The sequence below is a fragment of the Borostomias antarcticus genome, assembly GCF_949987555.1.
Source record: "Borostomias antarcticus genome assembly, chromosome: 16".
NCBI classification, from domain to species: domain Eukaryota; kingdom Metazoa; phylum Chordata; class Actinopteri; order Stomiiformes; family Stomiidae; genus Borostomias; species Borostomias antarcticus.
The window spans coordinates 2,661,843-2,676,842 of NC_140249.1; the positions used below are offsets into that span (position 1 = coordinate 2,661,843).

General features: G+C 49.9%; 1 protein-coding gene across 1 annotated transcript in view; it reads left to right on the forward strand.

Annotated features, from left to right (window-relative positions):
- Positions 1 to 5,986: 5,986 nt before the first annotated feature.
- Positions 5,987 to 15,000, forward strand: part of LOC311319463 (phospholipid phosphatase 2-like) — a gene marked incomplete at both ends in the record, with an annotated part of 15,426 nt that continues 6,412 nt past the window's right edge. Inside the window, one exon of the mRNA XM_084451024.1 lies at positions 5,987 to 6,047. Within this exon, the coding sequence (XP_084307150.1) occupies positions 5,987 to 6,047 (61 nt within the window). The remainder of the gene's footprint in view (positions 6,048 to 15,000) is intronic.

The window sequence follows — 15,000 nt, forward strand, 5'->3', positions numbered from 1 at the left end:
TGGGATTGCCATCTTATTATTTATGTAATTTTAATTATTCTTATTAAATAATTATATTATATATATTATATTATTATTCGTTATAATCCCAGGTGGCAGAATCGTCAGTGATTTGTAGCATTGTTAACTAGCTAACGTTTGATATATTGGTTGATGTATTAGTATATTTCCTCAGATGACTTGTTTAGTAGCGGCTGTCAAATAGTTGCTGATGGAGGCTAATGGGCCGGACATGGATTTGGTGATCTACTGTAGCTGGCAACTCCAACGGACATTGTGTTGAAATAACACAATAGCTAAATGTTTTTGGGTAAACCAATATATCTAACGTTAGCTAGTTAACAATGTGACAACTTGGTTCATTCGCTAATATAGGTAGGCTACATGAGGAGATCCTTCCTGTCTTTGTCTCCCTGGAAATCATGTCATGTTATTATTGATTCAACTCATGCTCGTGTCGCTCTTCGTCAGCAGTTCAGGAAGCCGCCAGTCATGGAGACCCGGTACTCAGAGGTGCTCCAGACCGAGGAGTCAGGACAGCCCACCACAGTCCAGATCTTCAGCTACCACACTGCCCATCCTCCACACACACACACTCCACCTGCGCACTCTACCCCCACCTCCACACACCGGGCGGCCCGGACCCCCACGGAGGAGGCTGGACGATGCCCCAGCCCCTCCAGCTACCCCTGCCCCTCCAACTACGGCCGGATCCTCTTTCCGCCGGCTCCCCGGTCCACCCAATCCCCACTCCAGACCACCCAGTGTCTGAATATCAATCTGAATCAGACCACAGATTTGCAGTACCTCCCTGCCGGGTGCAGGGTCAGCCCGGAACCACAAGGGGGCGATGCTGAGCTTCCTGTATCGAGGAATGTTTGTGGTCCCATCCCCCTCTCTCCTCTTGTCTCTCTTTCCCAGGTCAGCCATCTTTTCTCTCTCTCTCCCTCCTCTCAGATGAACTACTCCTCCCCCCTGACATCACCCTCTCTCTCTCCCCCTACGCCAGCTGGATGCCATTGCTTCTCTCCCTCTCTCTCTTACGATAAACAGCTCAGTGCTTCTTCCCCCCAACTCAGTCTAACCCTCCTTCCTCCTCCCTCCCTCTCTCTCTATCACACACGCCGGACCTCTCCCCCTCCCTCCCTCTCTCTCTATCACACACGCCGGACCTCTCCCCCTCCCTCCCTCTCTCTCTCCCCCTCCCTCCCTCTCTCTCTGTCACTCACGCCCGACCTCTCCCTCTCCTCCTCCCTCCCTCTCTCTCTCTCACACACTCCGGACCTCTCCCCCTCCCTCCCTCTCTCTCTTTCACACACTCCGGACCTCTCCCCCTCCCTCTCTCTCTCTCTATCACACATGCCGGACCTCTCCCCCTCCCTCCCTCTCTCTCTATCACACACTCCGGACCTCTCCCCCTCCCTCCCTCTCTCTCTATCACACACGCCCGACCTCTCCTCCTCCCTCCCTCTCTCTCTATCACACACGCCGGACCTCTCCCCCTCCCTCCCTCTCTCTCACACACGCCTGACCTCTCCCCCTCCCTCTCTCTCTATCACACACTCCGGACCTCTCCCCCTCCCTCTCTCTCTCTCTCTCACACACGCCGGACCTCTCCCCCTCCCTCCCTCTCTCTCCATCACTCACACCCGACCTCTCCCCCTCCCTCCCTCTCTCTCCATCACTCACACCCGACCTCTCCCCCTCCCTCCCTCTCTCTATCTATCACACACGCAGGACCTCTCCCCCTCCCTCCCTCTCTCTCACACACGCCCGACCTCTCCCCCTCCCTCCCTCTCTCTCTATCACACACTCCGGACCTCTCCCCCTCCCTCCCTCTCTCTCTATCACACACGCCGGACCTCTCCCCCTCCCTCCCTCTCTCTCTATCACACACGCCGGACCTCTCCCCCTCCCTCCCTCTCTCTCCATCACTCACACTCCGGACCTCTCCCCCTCCCTCCCTCTCTCTCTATCACACACGCCGGACCTCTCCCCCTCCCTCCCTCTCTCTCTATCACACACGCCCGACCTCTCCCCCTCCCTCTCTCTCTCTCTATCACACACGCCGGACCTCTCCTCCTCCCTCCCTCTCTCTCTCTCACACACGCCCGACCTCTCCTCCTCCCTCTCTCTCTCTCTATCACACACGCCGGACCTCTCCCCCTCCCTCCCTCTCTCTCTCTCTATCACACACGCCCGACCCCTCCCTCCCTCCCTCTCTCTCACACACTCCGGACCTCTCCCCCTCCCTCCCTCTCTCTCTATCACACACCCAGGACCTCTCCCCCTCTCTCCCTCCCTCTCTCTCTATCACACACGCCCTCTCTCTCCCCCTCCCTCCCTCTCTCTCTATCACACACGCCCGACCTCTCCTCCTCCCTCCCTCTCTCTCTATCACACACGCCGGACCTCTCCCCCTCCCTCCCTCTCTCTCACACACGCCTGACCTCTCCCCCTCCCTCTCTCTCTATCACACACTCCGGACCTCTCCCCCTCCCTCTCTCTCTCTCTCTCACACACGCCGGACCTCTCCCCCTCCCTCCCTCTCTCTCCATCACTCACACCCGACCTCTCCCCCTCCCTCCCTCTCTCTCCATCACTCACACCCGACCTCTCCCCCTCCCTCCCTCTCTCTATCTATCACACACGCAGGACCTCTCCCCCTCCCTCCCTCTCTCTCACACACGCCCGACCTCTCCCCCTCCCTCCCTCTCTCTCTATCACACACTCCGGACCTCTCCCCCTCGCTCCCTCTCTCTCTATCACACACGCCGGACCTCTCCCCCTCCCTCTCTCTCTCTCTATCACACACGCCGGACCTCTCCTCCTCCCTCCCTCTCTCTCTCTCACACACGCCCGACCTCTCCTCCTCCCTCTCTCTCTCTCTATCACACACGCCGGACCTCTCCCCCTCCCTCCCTCTCTCTCTCTCTATCACACACGCCCGACCCCTCCCTCCCTCCCTCTCTCTCACACACTCCGGACCTCTCCCCCTCCCTCCCTCTCTCTCTATCACACACCCAGGACCTCTCCCCCTCTCTCCCTCCCTCTCTCTCTATCACACACGCCCTCTCTCTCCCCCTCCCTCCCTCTCTCTCTATCACACACACCCGACCTCTCCCCCTCCCTCCCTCTCTCTCTATCACACACGCCGGACCTCTCCCCCTCCCTCTCCTCTCCAACATGTTCTCAGAGGACTGTGACCCTCCATCTCTAACACGCTGTAGAGAATCTACTGGTTGAACGTCCTCCCCTTGGTAGTTGGCCACAACCATGATGATGAAGAAAAGGGGTCATCTGGGGGGGGGGGGGTTGTTACCATCACCCACGTGGAACCTGGCAACCCAAAATGTGATGTGATTTGAACGCCACTGCTCTTCCTCAACGTCTGCTCTGACCTGACTGGTGGAGCTAGAACAAGCAGGAACCACTGTCATGGTGTTTAGTTCCTGGTGGGTGTTCTGTCATGGTGTTTAGTTCCTGGTGAGTGTTCTGTCATGGTGTTTAGTTCCTGGGTGTTCTGTCACGGTGTTTAGTTCCTGGGTGTTCTGTCATGGTGTTTAGTTCCTGGGTGTTCTGTCATGGTGTTTAGTTCCTGGTGGGTATTCTGTCACAGTGTTTAGTTCCTGGTGGGTGTTCTGTCATGGTGTTTAGTTCCTGGTGGGTGTTTGGTCATGGTGTTTAGTTCCTGGTGGGTGTTTGGTCATGGTGTTTAGTTCCTGGTGGGTGTTTGGTCATGGTGTTTAGTTCCTGGTGGGTGTTCTGTCATAGCGTTTAGTTCCTGGGTGTTCTGTCATGGTGTTTAGTTCCTGGTGGGTGTTCAGCGATAGTGTTTAGTTCCTGGTGGGTGTTCAGCAATAGTGTTTAGTTCCTGGTGGGCGTTCAGTGATAGTGTTTAGTTCCTGGTGGGTGTTCTGTCATAGCGTTTAGCTCCTGGGTGTTCTGTCATGGTGTTTAGCTCCTGGGTGTTCTGTCATGGTGTTTAGTTCCTGGGTGTTCTGTCATGGTGTTTAGTTCCTGGGTGTTCTGTCATGGTGTTTAGTTCCTGGGTGTTCTGTCATGGTGTTTAGTTCCTGGGTGTTCTGAACACAGTACAACCCAGACTCCCACAGGTGATGTGTGTGGGTGAGCAGACAGCAAACTGTGGATCTTTCTGGAAGGGAACTACTGACAAATTGGGTAGGCAGGGCAACACAGACGTTTGTGCTTTCTGCATGTGAAAAATGTCTTTGCTCCATTGTTTATATTAATGGTTATCAGAGTGTGTCCCGACATGTGAATGTGAAACTAGCAAATATCTACAATAAAAGATCATTGAAGTTCAACATCATCCTGTTTGTGTGTCTTTGAGTTTACTTGCTTGCTTCAGTGTAGCTCTTAGGACCTGTATCTTTCACATCCCACCCCTTTGAATCCGATATTATTCATCATTTCTTCATTTGGAAACAGGATTGATATGGGCTGACTGGTGGTGTAGTGTATACACTGGGCTGACTGGTGGTGTGGTGTATACACTGGGCTGACTGGTGGTGTAGTGTATACACTGGGCTGACTGGTGGTGTGGTGTATACACTGGGCTGACTGGTGGTGTGGTGTATACACTGGGCTGACTGGTGGTGTAGTGTATACACTGGGCTGACTGGTGGTGTAGTGTATACACTGGGCTGACTGGTGGTGTAGTGTATACACTGGGCTGACTGGTGGTGTAGTGTATACACTGGGCTGACTGGTGGTGTAGTGTATACACTGGGCTGACTGGTGGTGTAGTGTATACACTGGGCTGACTGGTGGTGTAGTGTATACACTGGGCTGACTGGTGGTGTAGTATATACACTGGGCTGACTGGTGGTGTAGTGTATACACTGGGATGACTGGTGGTGTAGTGTATACGCTGGGCTGACTGGTGGTGTAGTGTATACACTGGGCTGACTGGTGGTGTAGTGTATACACTTCTGTATCCACAGACACACAGTACCCACTTCTATAACCATGGAAACACACAGTATACCCACTCCTTTAACCATGGACACACACAGTATACCCAATTCTTTAAAAATGGAAACACACAGTATACTCACTTATTTAAAAATGGACACACACAGTATACCCACTCCTTTAACCATGGACACACACAGTATACCCACTCCTTTAACCATGGACACACACAGTATACTCCTTTAACCATGGACACACACAGTATACTCACTTCTTTAAAAATGGACACACACAGTATACTCACTTCTTTAAAAATGGACACACACAGTATACCCACTCCTTTAACCATGGACACACACAGTATACCCACTCCTTTAACCATGGACACACACAGTATACTCCTTTAACCATGGACACACACAGTATACCCACCCCTTTAACCATGGAAACACACAGTATACACACTCCTTTAACCATGGAAACACACAGTATACACACTCCTTTAACCATGGACACACACAGTATACCCACTCCTTTAACTACAGTATACTCACTTCGTTATCCACCACTAATGTAAGAACGTTCGGTTATTGACAAAATCCTCCATGAGAGAGAGGAGAGAGAAGTTTTCATTGAATATCCACCACAATTAGTGTGATCTTTCCCTGGCCCGTCATGATTCTTCTGCTCCCTTTCTGAAGTTTAAAAAATAAATATACCCGGTTTGGGCATGGTGTTTTTTTTGATCTGCCCGTCTCCGTGCGCAGATGTGTCAGGACGATGCGACCCCCACGTTTCCGGGCGTGTAAAAGGCGCAGAGCGCGTCTGTGTGTCTGAGCTCTTGTGAACCAGACGCGTCTCTGCCGCTCACCTAGTGCCGCGACGCGCAACCAACACACAGGTAGAGGAGAGGAGCCGGAAGAACCAGCAGATCGGGTTGCTCCGACTTTCTTCCTTTGCAACTAAACCAAACACTGTAGTGTTAACAATTTCATGAAAGTTCAACAGATATTTATTTTTCAAACTTCAGAAACGGAGCAGAAGAATCATGACGGACCAGGGAAAGAAGATCACACTGATTGTGGTGGATATTCTGTGTGTGTTTGTTGGTAAGTGATTTTTCTTCAACAACATGGCTGAAAAATAATAATTTACTATCTGTAGCCTGGTCTCTTTGCGCGTTTAATTCTCACCAGATAAGGCCTATTCAAGCCTTTAAAAATATAGAAACACTCATGATTACATGTGAGAGATCTCGTAAGTAAGATGGCCCATAACGCACGTACACGCGCGCACACGTCTGGATATGGGCGTTCATATCAAATGTGCTCCTCATTCGTTACCCAACAGAGTAGCTCAAACAGTGAGTCATGAGTTGGCATGCAAATAGTGTGTGTGTGTGCTGAGTGAGTGTGCAGGAGAAGTTCCAGTCGAACTATAGTGAGAGTCAGCGATAGCCTCGCCTGTTCAGTCAGGTCGGCTCTGTACAAACCCCAGACTCCTGCGCAAACCTGATGTCTTCTTGGTTGCATTGATCTGAACAAAAATTCCTGACCTATATGGAGCTGATGACGTCAGTCGGCCAGCACCTAGCACTGTGGTTTATAGATCACACTCGTTCTCCTGACTCATAGTGGATGTGACATGACATCCGCCTTATCTGCTAAGGTGGAAAAGCGCTATATAAGTGCAGTCCATTTACCATTTACCATTTACCATGAATGTTCATTAATGTCAGATATTCCCCGTATAGCTCTCACTAGTCTGGGACCTGAGGTTTATCTGGAAATGCAATTGCCCACCCATGAACACTCACTCACTCACTCACTCACTCACTCACTCACTCACTCACTCACTCACTCACTCACTCACTCACTCTTCAGTCAAATGCAATATGCCAATAGGATGTCTACCAGTCCGTGTGTGTGTATGTAGGTGTGCGTGCGTGTGTGCGTGCGTGCGTGCATGGGTGGGTGTGTATGAGTGAGTTCTGCTGTGGTTGGCCTGTTCTGACTTGCACTGGACTCCAAACTCTCTGAAGTTTCTGTTTTAGAATAGGCATGCGAAGATGGACAAAGTCTTCACACAACTCCCCCCTGTCTGTCTGTCTGTCTGTCTGTCTGTCTGTCTGTGTTAGTCTGGGAAGGAAGCAGCGTTTATATGTAGTAAAGGTAAGCAGGTTGTAAGAAGACTAAAACAGTGACGTTACCTAAAACTTTGTGTGTTTGTGTGTGTTGCCGTAAAGTTATCTTTATCGCTGTACCCATGTGGGCTGCCATCTTGCTTAGAGGACTGTGTGACATCAGAGAGCGCAACTGGGAGTACATCGATCTGTACAAGTTCACGGGTGGGAAGTTACGGGTTTGACTGCCATTCCACAGCATTTTCACGTGTAGGAGGTCGGAAAAACACGAGTTACGGGTTGCCTGGAACGCGCCATAACCTTTCTGTTAACCCCCTCTGTGCTGGGTCCTGGTGTGTGTGTGTGTGTGTGTGTGTGTGTGTGTGTGTGTGTGTGTGTGTGTGTGTGTGTGTGTGTGTGTGTGTGTGTGTGTGCGCGCGCCTCATCTTATTGGTCTCTCCCTCTGTGATTCCCTCTCTTTTCAAGTTCTCCTCTTTCACCCTCTTCTCATCTCTAGGAGTGCCGGTGCCAGTAGCTCAGGAGGTAGAGTAGCTGTGAGGAGGTGGAGTAGCTGTGAGGAGGTGGAGTAGTGGTGAGGAGGTAGAGTAGTGGTGAGGAGGTAGGGTAGTGGTGAGGAGGTAGAGTAGTGGTGAGGAGGTAGTGTAGTGGTGAGGAGGTAGAGTAGTGGTGAGGAGGTAGAGTAGTGGTGAGGAGGTAGTGTAGTGGTGAGGAGGTAGAGTAGTGGTGAGGAGGTAGAGTAGTGGTGAGGAGGTAGAGTAGTGGTGAGGAGGTAGAGGAGTGGTGAGGAGGTAGAGGAGTGGTGAGGAGGTAGAGTAGTGGTGAGGAGGTAGGGTAGTGGTGAGGAGGTAGAGTAGTGGTGAGGTAGAGTAGTGGTGAGGAGGTAGAGTAGTGGTGAGGAGGTAGAGTAGTGGTGAGGAGGTAGAGTAGTGGTGAGGAGGTAGAGTAGTGATGAGGTAGAGTAGTGGTGAGGAGGTAGAGTAGTGGTGAGGAGGTAGAGTAGTGGTGAGGAGGTAGAGTAGTGGTGAGGAGGTAGAGGAGTGGTGAGGAGGTAGAGTAGTGGTCAGGAGGTAGAGTAGTGGTGAGGAGGTAGAGTAGTGATGAGGTAGAGTAGTGGTGAGGAGGTAGAGTAGTGGTGAGGTGGTAGAGTAGTGGTCAGGAGGTAGAGTAGTGATGAGGTAGAGTAGTGGTGAGGAGGTAGAGTAGTGGTGAGGTGGTAGAGTAGTGGTGAGGAGGTAGAGAAGTGGTGAGGAGGTAGAGTAGTGGTGAGGAGGTAGAGTAGTGGAGAGGAGGTAGAGTAGTGGTGAGGAGGTAGGGTAGTGGTGAGGAGGTAGAGTAGTGGAGAGGAGGTAGAGTAGTGGTGAGGAGGTAGGGTAGTGGTCAGGAGGTAGAGTAGTGGTCAGGAGGTAGAGTAGTGGTCAGGAGGTAGGGTAGTGGTCAGGAGGTAGAGTAGTGGTGAGGAGGTAGGGTAGTGGTCAGGAGGTAGAGTAGTGGTCAGGAGGTAGAGTAGTGGTCAGGAGGTAGGGTAGTGGTCAGGAGGTAGAGTAGTGGTGAGGAGGTAGAGTAGTGGTGAGGTGGTAGAGTAGTGGTGAGGAGGTAGGGTAGTGGTGAGGAGGTAGAGTAGTGGTGAGGAGGTAGAGTAGTGGTCAGGAGGTAGAGTAGTGGTGAGGAGGTAGAGTAGTAGTGAGGAGGTAGAGTAGTGGTGAGGAGGTAGAGAAGTGGTGAGGAGGTAGGGTAGTGTTGAGGAGGTAGAGTAGTAGAGAGGAGGTAGAGTAGTGGTGAGGAGGTAGAGTAGTGGTGAGGAGGTAGAGTAGTGGTGAGGAGGTAGGGTAGTGGTCAGGTGGTAGAGTAGTGGTGAGGAGGTAGGGTAGTGGTGAGGAGGTAGAGTAGTGGTGAGGAGGTAGGGTAGTGGTCAGGTGGTAGAGTAGTGGTGAGGAGGTAGGGTAGTGGTGAGGAGGTAGAGTAGTGGTGAGGAGGTAGAGTAGTGGTGAGGAGGTAGAGTAGTGGTGGTGAGGAGGTAGAGTAGTGGTGAGGAGGTAGAGTAGTGGTGAGGAGGTAGAGTAGTGGTGAGGAGGTTGAGTAGTGGTGAGGAGGTAGAGTAGTGGTGAGGAGGTAGGGTAGTGGTGAGGAGGTAGAGTAGTGGTGAGGAGGTAGGGTAGTGGTCAGGAGGTAGAGTAGTGGTGAGGAGGTAGAGTAGTGGTGAGGAGGTAGGGTAGTGGTCAGGTGGTAGAGTAGTGGTGAGGAGGTAGAGTAGTGGTCAGGAGGTAGAGTAGTGGTCAGGAGGTAGAGTAGTGGTCAGGAGGTAGGGTAGTGGTGAGGAGGTAGAGTAGTGGTGAGGAGGTAGAGTAGTGGTGAGGAGGTAGAGTAGTGGTCAGGAGGTAGAGTAGTGGTGAGGAGGTAGAGTAGTGGTGAGGAGGTAGAGTAGTAGTGAGGAGGTAGAGTAGTGGTGAGGAGGTAGGGTAGTGGTGAGGAGGTAGAGTAGTGGTGAGGAGGTAGAGTAGTGGTGAGGAGGTAGAGTAGTGGTGAGGAGGTAGAGTAGTTATCAGGAGGTAGAGTAGTGGTCAGGTGGTAGAGTAGTGGTCAGGAGGTAGAGTAGTGGTCAGGAGGTAGAGTAGTGGTGAGGAGGTAGAGTAGTGGTGAGGAGGTAGAGTAGTGGTGAGGAGGTAGAGTAGTGGTCAGGAGGTAGAGTAGTGGTCAGGAGGTAGAGTAGTGGTGAGGAGGTAGAGTAGTGGTGAGGAGGTAGAGTAGTAGTGAGGAGGTAGGGTAGTGGTGAGGAGGTAGGGTAGTGGTGAGGAGGTAGAGTAGTAGTGAGGAGGTAGAGTAGTAGTGAGGAGGTAGAGTAGTGGTGAGGAGGTAGAGTAGTGGTGAGGAGGTAGGGTAGTGGTGAGGAGGTAGAGTAGTAGTGAGGAGGTAGAGTAGTGGTGAGGAGGTAGAGTAGTAGTGAGGAGGTAGGGTAGTGGTGAGGAGGTAGGGTAGTGGTGAGGAGGTAGAGTAGTGGTGAGGAGGTAGAGTAGTGGTGAGGAGGTAGAGTAGTGGTGAGGAGGTAGAGTAGCCGTCTGGGTAGTGGTGAGGAGGTAGAGTAGCCATGTGGGAATGAGAAGGGTCCCAGTTTGATTCCAGCTCCTCCCGGCAGCATGTAGAAGTGTCTTTGAGCGAGACACCAAACCCGTACTGTAACTACCTCTCCGGGCGCTGTGGGGCAAATGTGGGTACAAAAACAAACTGCAGAGGCAAATTCCTTTGAGGGGATTAATAAAGTTGAACATATTATTAGGTGGGCTAGCTTGTAGAAGGAAATTGCCCGGAGGTCACTGTACTGTCCCCGACTAGCTGTGACCCAAGGGGGCGGAGCCTAACCAGCACGCCACTATCCACGCCACGGGCCCCACAACTCAGACCATGAGTGGGCTAGAGACACACGGTCTTCACCGGTGGAGTCACGTAGGTGGCCCGGAGAGGGGTACACTGTCCCCGACTGGCTCTGACCTGAGGGGGCGGAGTTTCACCACCACGTCACTATCCACGCCACAGGCGCCACAACTCAAAACCTTGAGTGGGCTAGAGACGCATGGTCTTCACCGGTGCGGGCGGGTAGGTGGCCCGGAGAGGGGTACACTGTTCCCGACCAGCTCTGACCTGAGGGGGCGGAGTCTTGTCACCATGCCACTGTCCACGCCACGGACCCCACAATTCAGCCCCTGAGTGGCTAGAGACGCACGGTGGGTGCATGGAGATTGCCCGGTCCATAGTAGTTCTAGCAGTAGCTGTTACATACAGCTGCAGCAGCTAGCCCACCTCACATTTTCTCCAGGAAATGTACTTTCTAGTTGTTATTTTTATTATTATTATTATCCTTGTCCACCCCCCGGCACTGGGCCGTTTTTGTCATGAAAACAATCTTTTTTGATCCACAGTGTATATAAAGGGATAAAGGGTGTATAAAGGGATAAAGGGGTAAATAAAGGGATACAGGTGTATAAAGGGTGTGTGCGTGCATGTGTGGCCCAGTCCCAGTGTCCACCCTCACAGATTTTGAGGCACGTTCCCGCTACGTGCGTGAGGGCTTAGGGCTGTCCCATTGTCAAATCGTCAAGTCCACAAAGGCGCTCTGGCAGACATTTTGAGTCCTTTATGCCCCCTTTCTGTAAGTCTGCACTCTGCAGACTTTGCTTAAGGGAATTACCCACAGTTCATATTGTTGTGACATGAAACACAGGGTTACCTGAAGAATGGCCAAAAAACAAGCACGGACAGATCAACCAACCAACGTTCACTACAAAACAAAATATTTGTTCATGTTTTCAGATGGACTTGCTTATCTGCTCAAGTAGCCTTATAATAGTTTTGGTTTGGTTTCAATATTTTTACTTATAGGTTATCAACCTTATGGGTTTGTATAATTTGATTTGTTTGAAAATATGTACTGTAGGCTATGGTTATAAATGACAGATTGCTGTTGCCATAAATCATATGATTCCGCAGGTAAAAGCTGCATGACATTCATCCATCTCGGTGCAATGTTCTTTGAATGTAGATTTCCAGCATGAGTTGTGAGGTGCAGAAATGCATGTTGTCATTTTTTGGTAAATACTTTTGGATTCATCACAAACAAGAATCAGACAGTAATGTAATTGGCTTATGACCACAAATTGAAATGATTTCATTCAGTGGTGTCATTTCAGCAAAAGGCAAGGGATGGCAGAGTGGGAACGGTGGTGAAAGGGGGGTGTCCCCCCTTGAAAAAATAGTAGAATCAATTGTGCAATAGTCAACTTTGGTGCCACAACTGCACTGATGTGCCGCTTGCTCTGGCTGTGCTCTCTCAGCTGGCTCTGCATGTTCCTCCAGCAGGAAAACCCCTTGTGGATAAAGACTCTCTGTCCAAACCCGTCCCCCTGGGACTCTGTCCAAACCTGTCCACCTGGGATGTTGACACCCGTCCAAAGTGTCTGCATGCAAAACAAAACACACTTGTCTTTTTTTAGTGAGTATTCAAACCAATCATATGCTTTGTAACGCTGGGTATTGAATCTTCTCCCATTCCTCATGGGAAACTGACAAAAAGGTTGCACCGGAGAGGTGTTTTTGGAAGTACTAATGCCCATGCCTTCATTGTTACACTGAACTGGACTGGTCTCATCATGGTCACTGGCACTGTCACTGCTGTTGCTACTGCACTTGCTGTCACCTGTTTGAGCAGGTGGACCTGGTTCAGTCTCCTTAAACCAAATATTATCAACACAAAACATTACAGATTTAGCTACTCAAATCTATAAAGTAGCCTATTATGGGTTACTGAATGCTGAACTGCAACAATCACTAAACCATTGAATGCAAGACCTCACCTGTCTCTGGTGCCCTTTAACAAAAAAAAATCCTAATGTCCACTTTCCTTTTCTTCCCTGCTGGCAGCATGTTTTTAGTAAAGTCCTCTAGTAGCCTAAAGGTCAGCCCTTTCAGTCCTCTAGTAGTCTAAAGGTTAGCCCTTTAAGTCCCCTAGTAGTCTAAAGGTTAGCCCTTTCAGTCCTCTAGTAGCCTAAAGGTTAGCCCTTTCAGTCCCCTAGTAGCCTAAAGGTTAGCCCTTTCAGTCCTCTAGTAGCCTAAAGGTTAGTCCTTTCAGTCCTCTAGTAGCCTAAAGGTTAGTCCTTTCAGTCCTCTAGTAGCCTAAAGGTTAGTCCTTTCAGTCCCCTAGCCTAAAGGTTAGTCCTTTCAGTCCTGTAGTCGCTTGCTCGCTCATGCCAGACTACAGTTCTTTCACCCTCCGTTCACTTTGCCGTCAAAATAAATCGGTGTCGGCCTATTTAGGAGAGGCGCTCATATTAAGTGTCAGATAAACATGAAACTTCACTTACCTAAGCTAAAGGGTCTATTTAAACAAATGCTGGGTTTTGAAGCCTCGGCGCTGCCATTAAATAACTGATTTAGACGCGTTTTGTCCGAGTGAATTTATTTTTCTGAGGTAGTCTTCTTCTGTGGTGGTGGCGGTGCTTTGAAGCTTCAAAGAGACAGCAGGACTGAAAAGGCCTTCCTAGAAGTGAGATGATTGACTATCCAAACCTGCTTGCACAAACACATCTTCGACATAGACCTATGTAAATTAGCGATTGATTACACATTCAGTTTTTTATTTTATTTTTTTATTGACAAAACCCATTAACGTTAGTTAGCTAGCTCGATTCGCGCGTTAAGTCCGGTTTTTCACATAACACGTGTTCTTAGTGACAGACACAACATGACATGGACTTGTTCATGTTACATTTGAATTTGAATCAACCAATACCTGATTTAATGAGAATGACAGACGAACACTAACATGGATTTGTAGTTATGTTTGGTGAGGTCGGACTGACTAGACTATTCTATTCACACACTACTCGCCCACTATGCTAATAAGTCAGTTGGAGGTCACGAGGTGCTGTGCAAACAAAGTGCTTCTTTCTACATTAATTTATGCCTGTATGTGTAGAGAAAATCCCATGAAATGACAAAACATATTTCAGATTAAAAAGAAAAATGTGTCTAGAAGTCAAGGTATGGCGAATGCCATAGCTTCCATACCCAAACGACGCCCCTGATTTCATTCATTTCACGTTAAACAGTGTTGAGGGTTACACAGAGGGTTGTGATCATCTAAAGAGGATTTGACTCAGCCCAAAATTAATTTACATGTAGATCTACAAGAAAAAACATGACCTAAAATTGAAATGTAAATAAAAAGTCCCAAACCCACAATAGTAAGATATATGTTTTGGCGTCAACGTAACGTGATGTCACAGGTGCTGTCCCATTCAAGCCCTTACAGCCTCTCACACTCAACCACTTTGCCAGGTGACGTCAATAAGTCTGTGTGGGTTCAGGGCTTGAGGGTTTAGAGGGGACATCGGGACTGGGCCGATATGTGTGTGTGTGTCTGTGCATGTGTCTGTGCATGTGTGTGTGTGTGTGTGTGTGTGTGTGTGTACTGGCCCTAGCTTGGCTTCCTCTCTGTAGAAGCAGGTTAATAAGTCAGGAATGTGCTGAGTGGAACATTATAACTGATCATGGAGCTCAACCTCTCTCATCCTCTCTCATCCTCTCTCATCCTCTCTCTTTCTCTCTCATCCTCTCTCTTTCTCTCTCATCCTCTCTCTTTCTCTCTCATCCTCTCTCTTTCTCTCTCATCCTCTCTCTTTCTCTCTCATCCTCTCTCTCTCTCTTAACATCTCTCTCTCCTACCACATCTCTCTCTCCTCTCTCCTACCACATCTCTCTCCTCTCTCCTACCACATCCCTCTATCTCTCCTACCACATCTCTCTATCTCTCTCTCCTACCACATCTCTCTATCTCTCTCTCCTCTCTCCTACCACATCTCTCTCTCCTCTCTCCTACCACATCTCTCCTCTCTCCTACCACATCTCTCTCTCCTCTCTCCTACCACATCTCTCTCCTCTCTCCTACCACATCTCTCTCTCCTCTCTCCTACCACATCTCTCTCTCCTCTCCTACCACATCTCTCTCTCCTCTCTCCTACCACATCTCTCTATCTCTCTCTCCTACCACATCTCTCTCTCCTCTCTCCTACCACATCTCTCTCTCTCCTCTCTCCTACCACATCCCTCTATCTCTCTCCTACCACATCTCTCTCTCCTCTCTCCTACCACATCTCTCTCTCCTCTCTCCTACCACATCTCTCTCTCTCTCTCCTACCACATCTCTCTCCTCTCTCCTTCCACATCTCTCTATCTCTCTCTCCTACCACATCTCTCTATCTCTCTCTCTCCTACCACATCTCTCTATCTCTCTCCTACCACATCTCTCTATCTCTCTCTCCTACCACATCTCTCTCTCCTCTCTCCTACCACATCTCTCTATCTCTCTCTCCTACCACATCTCTATCTCTCTCTCCTACCACATCTCTCTCTCCTCCCTCCTACCACATCTC